Source organism: Ambystoma mexicanum, chromosome 13, assembly GCF_040938575.1.
Source record: "Ambystoma mexicanum isolate Mex_15411 chromosome 13, UKY_AmexF1_1, whole genome shotgun sequence".
Lineage (NCBI taxonomy): Eukaryota > Metazoa > Chordata > Amphibia > Caudata > Ambystomatidae > Ambystoma > Ambystoma mexicanum.
Genome location: NC_090938.1, coordinates 444,902,555 through 444,914,574, shown reverse-complemented (window position 1 = coordinate 444,914,574; position 12,020 = coordinate 444,902,555). Strand labels below are relative to the sequence as shown.

The window sequence follows — 12,020 nt, the reverse complement described above, 5'->3', positions numbered from 1 at the left end:
ATGGGATACACTAAAACAGAGCTTTCACAATAATACACTACATCAACATCACATGGGCTGTTGGGAAACACCAATACCCCATTATACACTGGTACAAGAGCTCTGGTAGCGATCTAAAGCACTCCCTACCAGACCTAAAACTAATGTTAATATTAAGTTTTACTATACCAAGACAGCTAATTAAATTCCACAAAACCACTACTGCTTACACTTAACGATAACTATTTCGCTTGAGTACGTCTAAATATACCATTAACGCCTGTTTAGAGTACAGTGAAAGTTTGTGACATTGTTTCTCCATTCATTAACCAGACATGCATTCGAAAACTGGACACCAAAATAACCACAATCAGACTATGTATTGTCAGTGTTTAATAAGGAAAGGAAAGATTAATATCCTTGCAAAGCTGTAGGCATACAAAATACAAAATTCTTTACATAAAACTATTATTTATCAATATAATATAGAAACATCTGCTCTATCATAATACATTTAGAGATAAACCTTCTACTTATTAGTGACCCTGCCAAAAACGAGTAATGGTCCCCCCCTTCCCATGCACTTGCGCGATCTGAATGACACCTGGCCTAGAAGGATCATTGTCTGTCGTCCCTATGTTCCCCCTCCCTTGCCTCGTTGCGCCTTTTAACACTTGTGTATAGGTGCGTTATCAATGCCATATCATATCATAAAAGACCAGTAATGATATGTTGGATACCACACGAAACGTACATGAAAACATAAAGATTCTTGGTTCACAAAACATACATGCTCTTTTTGATTAGCCGATGTGCAAATTTCAACTGAAGCAGAAAACCATGTCCTAGCTCCAGACATCTGCAACACGTGGGTGATGTGATGGCTCCTGGATCAAAAGGCTACTCGAGAGCAAGCTGGAGTTCTAGACTAGTTCTACTTTTATCACACAACCAAGGAATTAGGGGTGACTGGAGCACTGCAAGTGGGAATAGCAACAGTAGAACAAGCAACACAGTTCTTATCTTTATCTAGGACTGTGGACCTCAGTCGTTTTCTCTCTCCCTTGGGTCAATTCTGCCACTCAAGTGGTTCACAAAGTCCCTCACAGTCCTGAGATTTTATAGTGTCCCAGCCATGGCTTTCTTGGTTCTTTGCTTTTCTGGGATGTCTTAGGGCTCACATGGCCCTTGAGGTGGTGCTCCTGTACTCAGCACTGGCAATTTATATAGATGTATGGTGTTAAGGCATCAGATCCTGCCTCAAACAGTGAACCACTGGGTAATCAGCCTTTACCCTTCTGTTCACATATGCAATCTTTCACAACTCAGGCTACCTTAGATCGTGCCTCCTGCTTTGACCCTAGCACTTAGTTTAGCCCCTGTCCACCAACAAAGGAACACTTGCCTGACCGAAGTCTTAAAGGCCTCTATTCCATTCGCTTTCCTTCTAGGACTCACTACCCTGCTTTCTCCCTTGAATCCATGTCCTCCTTCCTCCAATGTTTATCTACGTTCTCCCTTTTTTTCTTCTTTTCCCCCACTCATACCTTGCCATGCTTTTCTCTCATTCCTACTTCTCATTCTCCTTCCCTGTTCGTGTCGTTTGATGTTGCCCCTACTCTCTTCTGTTTTCATTGGTTCACTTTCTCATCCATTCTAACCACTCCACTTCCTCTGCTTTTAACTTCCTCCTCTTAAACCTCTAGCTCCTCATTCTGATATGCTTGCCTCTCTCCACAATCTGTCTTCTCTCTCACTCACATACACACACACACTTCGTTGCTTTGGCTTACTCCTTCTTATATTCTATGGGGGCTCACAATTGGTCCTTGAACTGCAGGATGTCTGACAGCACCACTGGTTTGGAGCGGGCCTGTAATTGGCCTGTTGCTCATGTGTGTTTAATGGAGTGACTTAATGCCCCACAGGTCCACCATGTTATACAATCACTGGTGATAAAACAAAAGAGGTGGTGGATGGAAGGTTTAAAATCAATCCTACTCCTCTGGCAATAGCTCCAGACAACACTCCAGACCCTTGTTCTTCATCATGTTAGCCATTACAGAAAGGGGAAACACCATGTCGAACTCAGGCTTTGTCCCACCCCAAAGGGGCAGTCCAGCCCAAACTGCTAGGTCACATCCCTTCTGCACAAGACAACAAGCATCCCCAAACATGTTTCAGTCTCATCAATAACTGGTCAACATTTTGAATCCAGATGCTGCTTGTCTCCTGGCCACTCAAAACCCAAATGTTCCCACTGGGGTCTGGGGGTGCCAAATTCCTACTGCAATATTATTCTCCATTTCTGTAGCACAACTGTGAGCACAAATGGCATGAGATGGGCTGTGCTCATGAGCATTGACTATACACCAACTCTTTGCGCCCAGTGAACACAAAGTGCCTGCAATGCGTGACTCACAAAGTCCCGTGGTTGGTGGCATGTCCATGAGCTGCAATCTCCAAATCCTTTGAACCCCTCCTGTCGGAGCACAACCCTTATTTCTGAGTCCATCAGTGTGCTGTGAGACTGTTTAGCAAAAGAGGTTAGACATGGGCTGGGGGCACTGGGGCACCACAATGTACCAGCTCCCGGGCCATCATCCCATGCCCCCAGGATCCTCTACTCCTCATGCCCAGCCTCTCTATTGAGATCTCGTTAGAGTTAGAGTAGCCGCCCCAACCAATGATATAAAATTTAAAAATAATCAACATACTTGGCTTTGAAAGGCGCCTATGTCTCTGCACATATCCTAACTTTGAATATTATGAAAGGTTTTAACATTTAATGGCCATTTCATTGGTTTTCTTGTAGACCTCTCTCTCTCTCTCTCTCTGTCGTGTGTGTGTGTTTGTGTGTGTGTATATATGTATATACTTGTTCCCTTAATATCTACGTTGTATTGACCATCCCGATGCTTCTCATTTATGAATATCCTGCCAAACCTTCTGTTCCTCCCCTCTATCTTTATGTGTTGAGGTCTATAGCAGCTGCACACAAACTGAGATGGAGCCCTGGTTGCGTAAACATAACTACAATTCACTCTTCTTTGTGCTTGTTCTGTTTCAAATATTTGAAATGGCAACAATCATTATTTCCTTGTCGGGAATGGTAGGGTCTGGAGTTGACTGGTTCTCCCTTTTTAATCATTTCAATGGTTACATTGCAGACCTACAAGTCACAGCTCGCTCCGTTCTTCCTCTCCACTTTTATGCGTCGGACGCTACAGCAGCCTAGCGCAGCGATCACACCACTAGTTCACCGTCCGCCTGTGCTCTTTGTCCACGACAAGGAAATATTGCACATGAACTATCTGCTCCCTGGCTCCCCCAATATATCCAGGGTAAAATCTCTGATGAGTATATGCTGCAATTCGCCCATTTTGATACCGGAAGGATGGCTGACACCATTGCTACCGTTTACTCTGAAGGTTTTTGTTTTAATTATGCTCACATCTTCAGCCTCTACATGCCTTGTTGTACCCTGCTATCACCCTTCAACAGATATGCAGGAGCAACTGGACACCTAACCTGCTTTCTGGCCAATATCCATTGCCTATTTAAAAATCACTAACATATTAGATATGCGCTTCTATCTAACACACCAGCCTTGTCTTCACCCACACAATGGAGCTTCTCTTGTTCAAGTCATTCCCACCCGTTATAAAATAGTGCATGCTGGAAAGGTGAATCAGGCTGTTGGCGGTATTTCCTTTGTTTTCAGGGATCATCCTGCAGTAACCCAACTAGCTCCCGCCAAATGACTCTCCAGTGCTCCCGATAGTCTATGGCCTTCCTGTGTAAGATGTTCTATTTGTTAAATCTGTTAGTAAGCATAGAAAGCCACACTCTAGACTCATTCTGTGTGGTAATTGTAAACGAAGACCAGCTTTCACCCCTGCCCCATGTTCACTCCCATTTGAATAATCTCCATATGCTGGGAGTCAGGTCGGTGTGAGTGTTGTTCACGATTACAGTCATACACTTGAACTCATCTTTTGCTACGATAATTTGGTATCTTGCCATGGCCCATTGGCAGTAATCTGGAGTGACCACTAGCCTATATAATGTCATGAAAGAATACCCTCCAAGTAGTAGCAGCAAGCCAAGATACTTATCAAATATGCGCATTTAGAGGGTCATTTAAAATTGGGTGGCAACAGTGAAATCAGCAGTATTTGGTAAGTACCGCTGCTTTTCCTCCTCACATAATTCATGGTTTGGTGAAATAAGGCCAGTAGAATACTCTGGGAATGCTGCCGGCTGTACTCCAGGTAGCCTTTCTGCTGAAAGTCCCCCTATTTTTACTTCCACCTTAGAAGTGGAGAAAAACATTCCAAATTAGCCAACCATTTTTTTTTTAGCTTTTTTTAATATACAAAAAGGATGTGCAGGTGCTTTCTTTCAATACAGTAAAAAAAGGTTTTACAGTGCGCTATGGTGAAGAGGTAGAACAAGGTGGGCATGTCTGATGCTCTGCTCTCACTACCTTACACATGTAATGAATAAAAGGGTCAGAATTGACCTTTTTGTGCACTATGAAAAATGTGCAGGAGTGGCATGAACCACTTGTGAAAATGTGTTATAGATGTGATGCTGTTGCTCATCTCGCCAATAGCCATTCATGTCCAGCCTTAAATGTCAAATGCACCAAATGCAAAAAGAAAAGGACATGCTGAAAGTCTCATACCATAAACATGTTATGTTATTGTGCTTTTATTTAACACCTTTCACCATTGGCATGAGACACGAATGGTATGATAATTTTAGAAGAAGCAGTGTTCGCAGTTGATGAAGAGGAGGATGAGGAGTTATATGGGCCAAGAGATGTGGTAACAATCGACACTTGTCAAGTTGAGATGCTGATCGACTCAGGGGCAAAGTACAACCTCATCCTCAAAAATATTTATGAGGAGATATTTCCAAACAAGCCGTTAATGGAAGTTGATATAAAGCCATGTGCATATGGTTGTGCCAACATTAAGGGAAGCGCCCAGTTCAAAGGGAGGACAGCCTCTGACAAGATTTATGTCACAGAAAAAAGATCAGTTCCTCTGCTGAGTTGGTTACAGCAAGAAAGGTTAAAGATCAGACTAAATCCCAGTGACGGAGAATGTGTACTGCGATAGGATCTGGACACAATTGTTCAACGAGAAAGTTGGCTGTTTGAATGGCTTTGTACACAAAATACGTCTGGTGCAAGGCTCAAAGCCAGTTGTGCATACAGGGAGATCTGTTCCAATGGCCATAACGGATCAAGTGAAGGAAGAGCCACTGAAATTAGAACAAGATGGCATAATTGAAAGAATTGAATCATCAGAGTGGGTGTCACCTCTGGTCATTGTAGCTAAGCCCAATGGCAAGCTAAGGCTTGTGTGGACCTTCGTACTCTCAATAGATGCATCATACCTGATCGCAATCCCTTCTCACTTGCCTTCTACTATTTCAAAATACAGCGAACTGTCCTACCTCGGGAACTTCTCACCATATGAATACGGCCTGCATGCTTGCCAAATTCCAAAGCCTTGCAAGGCATCAGACAATTTGTTTCCTGGCTATCCTCTTTGATCCAGTAACTCCCATTTTCTTGCTATTCCTTACCATTGCTACCCTGGCAAAAGTGGTGGAAACTTTTCAACTTGACTCCTGTCATATGGAATAAACTTCCTCTCAGTATCAAATGCATTGATAGATTCATCCTGTTTCACTGGACCTTGAATGCCTTCTCTCGTCGTTAGGCTGCCCCGCAACACCAAAATGTGTCCCACGACAGTGCACTCTGTACATTTCATTGCCGGACCCCTCCACCGACTGACCTGCCAAGTGAGAAATGTAAAGGTCCTGGAAAAAGGGATAATGCCATGGTGATAACATCTCTGAGTCAAATATGAGAACACAAAAGCCCCATTTTTAAAGCAAAATAGCCAAAGATTTAGAGACTGCATATGAGCAGAAGCGTGTGCAGTCATAATGTCGAAAATAAAAAGTCGAATGACAAAAATGTCGAAAAAAATAAGTCGAATATATTATTTTTTTATTTATATGTATTTTTTGGGTTTGGTAAGTATAAAAAATGGGTAAAAGAAAAAAAAAAGAAAAAAAAGTATTGAAAAAAAAATGTGACTTTTTTTCGACATTTTTTTTTCGACATTATGACGTTCGACATTTTTGTTTTCGACCAAATGACTAAACCGAGCAGAAGGCCATTCAGCCTCATGTCTTCTGTGCATTGCTGCAACACACTCTCACACTGACAGCCAGGTGGCATGGAATTTTCTGACCGACAACCCTTCAGCCAACGACACCCCCAGCCCAATGTTCCCCATCGATCCACAGCACACACAGGAAACGGCACTATGCAGAGGCAGTACGATATTGATGGGGGCTCGGTTCAGAGAGCTAGTACAAAATGGACACCCTCACCTTGGCAAGTGTCTATTGATGGGGATCAAATCACTGGTGGGTGGACATAGAGTCATAGGCAAACAATGAAGGGTTATTAAAATATTGTGGGGTGTCTATTATAAACACTTTAGTGGTACCTTAAAGAGGCAGACCTGGAGAAGAGGACTGGTATATCTTTAATACATGTCGATAATATGTAGGGCGCAAGTGTGGTCGACGAGAAACCAAGCTGTATGAGAAGTAATTATCACGCAAAGTTGGTAGGCGCAGGCTTACTATTAGTATCCCCCCGGAGAATCCATTGTATGTGATCTCTGCAAGTCATGGGTAAAACAGTGGCATCCATTTCAGATGTCATTGGATGCATAGTGCTGGAGGTGGGTATAAGCCATGTATATATAACCTGCTGCGTTAGCATAAGCATAAAAACAAACAGCTAGGAGACTTCAGGGCCTTATTATACATATGGAATTCATGTAAAACCCTATGCTATTTTAAATGACCACATCTTTTAAAATACCATCTAATTATGAGTTGGGATTGCATGGGATATACAGCGCATTGGGTACATAGAAAGTACTGTATGGAGTAAATATGGGCAATGTACCCATGCAGTCCTCTCTGTGTACCCAGATGCCAAAAAGCCCATGTGATCCCAACTCATAATTAGGTGGTATTTTATTTAAAATGCCAAATGTTTTTGCAGTTCCCATCCTACTCTCAAGGACGCCTTTACAGTGTGTATCTGCCATTCTTTTCCTGTGTTAGTGTTACTTGATGCTGGCCAAAATGAATGAGCGAGCAGGTGTTAAACCAGGGCCATGATGAATAAAGGGTTGGGTATCTTGGAAAAGCACAGATTGACTGGTTTTCTCACATGCCCATTTCCAATAAATAGCTCAGCCATCTTATTCACAATGGCAGTCAGCGCACTTTGAGAGGCAGGAGAGGTCCAGGCATGTCTTGCAGCTCGGCTCCCATGAAAAGCTAATCGGCATACATTGAAATGCTTGGACTTTGCCACCCATTATTGTGAGCATTTGCTTTATGAAAATGGGAGGCCTACAAAAATGCAAGGACACGCCCCACTTCCAAAGTGGCGCGATTCTGCGTGGGGGATGGGCAGTGGCGCTACCCTATAAGGGTGCCGTTGTCCCCCTTGGGGGCACCAATGGAGATGGGAAAAGGCACCCAGTTTCTTTAAGCAAGTGACCGAGATGAGCAGCTGCGTTATTCTTTTACACAGAGAAGAGAAGGCTTTGTGCATCTAACATAAGTAAATGGAAGGGCACTGGCAGAAGTCAATATCTACAAGAATAGTTATATCTACATTACCATTTTTCCTTCATAACAACACGCAGAGACTCAGAGTTATGATTGCAAAAGCCAGTATTGCACACAATGCTGATAAAACACTCTTATCTTCTGAGGCGTGCGCAAGCAACTTCACTACAACCATCTCACAATCAAGATTCCTAGGTTTGCTTTTGTCACGTGATGATGCACAGCCAAGACAAACCAAAACATTTCACTCTGATTAAACGGCCCTTGGTTATCCGCCATATTTGTTGCGCCTGACGTGCGTCGGTGCTGCTCAGATGGTAGACTGCTCTTGCAGGAAGTTGTCAGCTCCTGGGAGTGTCCTCTCTGGTTCAGAAGCCAGCGCTGCCTCTCGCAGGATAGCCATGTGCTCCTCGGCCGCTGACAGGGACTGGTCGATCCAGTCCATCCCGCCGCTCAAGTGGCAGGCGTTCCGGGTCACCAGGACCAGGTGACTGACGGACAGCAACAGGGCTGTAGTCCTGTAAAGAAATGATCATTGCGTCAAAAGAGCAAACAAGCGCTTCTGCTGAGCAAATGACTTAACACATAGACAACTTTCTGATACCTAAAACAAAAAACAACAAGCATTGGCAAAGCTAATAGTTTTGACTTTGATAGAATGGACCTCATTTGGCCACACTACTCCCAGGCAGGGGGACAAGGGAGTAGGGTGACCAGGTGTCCCGGTTTTCCTGGGACAGTCCTGGAATTAGGCCTCTGTAACACCCCCCCCCCCAGGGTGTTTTTTAATTTTAAAATCCTGTCCCGGTTTTGGGGAAAGGGAGTGTCTGTGTTCCGGTTTTTGAGAAAGGGAAGGTGATGACTAACAATTCCACCAGAAAATGATTGAATGTTGACAGGGAAAAAATATAAATTAAGCAAACATCACAATACTTAACGAATTTGACGTTGTGTCCCTCTGACACTCCAGGGTGGGCTTGACCCCCCAACCTTTTAAGTACCCACCACATGCAGTTCCTGATTGTGCCACAAATACTGGTTACGGAACTGAACCCATATGAAAGCGTGTAATATTAATCAGAGCAAAAACTCCTTTGCTAACGTCATGCTTACATTTAAAAAAAAGTTCCCAGTTTATATGCAGGATAGCAGTTCAGTCCTGGACATAGAGGCCCTGATTCATGGAACGTTTTCCTATGGGATTGCGCCATTATAAAACACTTCCATGAATCAGGCCCATAGTGTGCACACGGAGGGAGGCTGGAGGGTCTGCCGTGGTTGTCCTTCTTTTATGTTTGTGGCCGTCCCGGTTTTTTATTTTGAAAATGTGGTCCCTCTACAATGGAGGAGCCTTCTTGGCCGAAGAAGCATTACTGCATTAGTTGAGAACAGCATGCTTGCACTTTTCCAGCCCTGCCCTCGCCCTTGTTCCAGCTGTCCTTCACAGCAGGACTGGAGAGCGTGTGGGCTAGGCGAGAGCATGGATATATCGGGGCACAGGGAATCATGGAGGTATTGCGAGGCATGATGGCATCCCTGCTGTTAATTATGGGGGCTTCTCATAATAAAATACACTGAAAAGGTTAGTGGTGATACTTTTTTCATTTTGCTGCTCATTGTTTTTTTAAAATAAACTTATGCTTTGTGGAATTCATAAGGCGCAGCTCTGCAATTCACTTGACCATGGACCGCTCTGGATGGTCCTGAGTGATTGCTGACAAACTGGACTGTGGAAAGGGTTTCATGCTATAGGTTTGTAGGATTGGTGAGGGGATGATTTCTTGCAGGAACGGGGAGAAGGTTTCAGCTACCCATCTGCAACCTGCTGCCCCAGCTCCTACCAGTCCAGGTGTGTGTGTTGAAGCGATGCAGGAATGTCAGTGGGGTTCCATCTTGGTGCTGTCAGTTGTAATTGCTGGTGAACAGGATTCTGGTAGGCCAGCATAGTCGGTATTTCGAAAATGTTATGTAGAATGATCTTATATCGATAATTTTATAGCAAAACATTTTATGAAGAATGCATTTAAGGGTGGGGTACAGGGTTAAATCTTGTGGGGAAATAGTTGGGGTGGTTTTTAGGGGAGAGAAACAGGGTTTTATTTGGGGACCCCCCAAAAAGTATTCGACAAAAGTGCATTCTTTATAAAATGTTTCATTATAAAGACATGTAACCTGCGTAGTCTAGGTTTGTGACATACATGGACTGAAAAGTCATGGCTGGGGGCGGGACCCGGATGGCTGAAGACCCCCTACATGGTTTGAAGAAGTCACGCACAAGTAACTGTGCAATATGAGATCTCTGCTCCTGGGTGGGTGCTGGTGCCCTCGCGTGTGATGGGAAAGATGTGTTCTAAGTCTGAGGCATTGCTGGGTTGTCGAGTCCTGCCAACACATCCAAGTCTGCAGGGTATGTGTGCACTGGTGTGTTAGCATAACAACAGTGGTTGAAGTGGGAGGGAGCAGTTGGGCGCACTTCTGAGCTTTTATTAGGGTGTACTGTTCCTATACGTTTATTTTAAAAAGTAACCGTTCTGGAATGGTTTCGTTTTAAAATAAAAGGGTAGGAAGAAGTTGAAAAGTGCACTTCAGTGCCCTGCGTCAGGGGTCACATTGCCAAAGGGCACAAAGGTACAAAGTGCCCTTAAACTGCAGGCATGTTTGTATTTTGATTTTGCCTTACTGGGGATTCGAACCTGGAACATGCTGGATCAGGTCAAACCTTGCATCATGGCGAGCTATCGTAGAACTGTTGGGTTGCTGTTATCTTTTCAGTGGCCTGCTTGGGACACAGCCCATTACGAATCACCATCATAGCCCTGTTCCCACAGTAATTAGGATTTTTCTTTTGCATTTAAGCAACTTAACGTTAAAATACTGCAGGCACAGCTGTGCGTGCAGTTCATATGTAGCTGGGAGGGGTTACTTTAATCTTTAGGATGCCCCTTAAGGGGTGTGATGGGTGGATAATTAGAAAGGGGAGGGTGTGTAAGATGCAGGCTGTGGAGGACAATGAATAAAGGTAATGAGGGGTTGTTAAAATGCATTTTCTTTCACTGTGCTTATGTCAGCCTTTACACAATGGTGGGGATGGAATGGAGGAAAGGCAGGAACCATGAATGGGGGTGTCTAGGTGCGTGGGAGGGGCCGTGGTGATGGGGTCTGTATAGAGCTGGGACAGGCCAGCAGGGAACATAGTTCCACTACTTCTTTGTGTGCCCTTCGACCACTGAACAACAACATCTGACGGGGCAAACACAACGAATGGTTTAACTGAAGAAGTGACTGAGGAAGAATATGGAGCACCAAATCAACAATTTTAAGACATATTCAGGGAGTTCCCTGGCACTTCCTATCTCCACCAATCTGACTGCATATTTTTATTTCATGTGCATTCATGGACCAGAAGGATAGCTCAGGGGCAACGCATTTGTCTTGGAAGCAAGACAATGCAGAGCAAGGAAGGTTTGAATCCTGGGTCCGCGCTTAGAGACTGGTCTCTGGTGTTAAGCACATAATAACAGATTTCTTAATTAAGTTTAATGGGAGGTCATGCAAGATGGTGGCTAGATAAGGCTAGCACCTACCACAAGCAATAGACCTTGGAAGCTGAAAATTGCTCAGGTCATGTAATGTATTGCAAAAAGCAAAAGCCTTTAGAGCATGTATGATAGCATGGTAGTGGTCCCCCCGGCTGAGTGTGGTTCAGTCAAACAGAGGTGTCCAATGGCTAGTCACCAGTTATGCATGCCCACCATACACAGCTAAATGCACCACATTGAGCCAATCACAAGAAGAAAGACCACGGGTGCATTTAAACATGTAAACATGACTGGCTATTAAACACCAATGGAGGACTGTTAAGAAAAGGTATAGCTAGAAATGTCATTTAAAGAACTTCATTAATTCGGCCAAACCTGCTGTAGTCTTAGTTTTCCACTTAACTTGTTTGGTCAATATATTCCAGACTATAGCAGAGTTATGAGAAGGTATGGTTGGAGAGATGGAGACCCTGAAAGGGCTTGGACACCAACATCATCGGTGACTCCAGCACTTATAACGTGAATTAATTAGGGGTCAATGGAGGATGCTGCACTTCCTCTGTGGTGCAGGAAAGAGTTCAGGGGGGCATCCCTTTAACTTTGGTTGGTGTAAAGTGCATGCCACCAAACTTTAATCACAAAGGATGAGGTTGTCAGGCGCGGAGTTCTGCAAGAGTCCTGCCGATCTTGCAGGCAAACACGCTGGATCCAGGGGAGTGCAGGCAGTTGATGGAGGTTCGGCATCAGATGACCTCAGAAATCCTAGGACACGGCTATACCCGTGCACGAAGAACGATAACTTTGTCCTTATGA

General features: G+C 44.1%; 1 protein-coding gene across 2 annotated transcripts in view; it reads right to left on the bottom strand.

Annotated features, from left to right (window-relative positions):
- Positions 1–355: 355 nt before the first annotated feature.
- TMEM98 (transmembrane protein 98) overlaps positions 356–12,020 on the bottom strand; it is a 418,722-nt gene continuing 407,057 nt past the window's right edge. For both annotated transcript variants that reach the window (XM_069634076.1, XM_069634077.1), the window contains exon 8: positions 356–8,186. In XM_069634076.1, the coding sequence (XP_069490177.1) occupies positions 7,979–8,186 (208 nt within the window). In that variant the 3' untranslated portion in view covers positions 356–7,978. The remainder of the gene's footprint in view (positions 8,187–12,020) is intronic.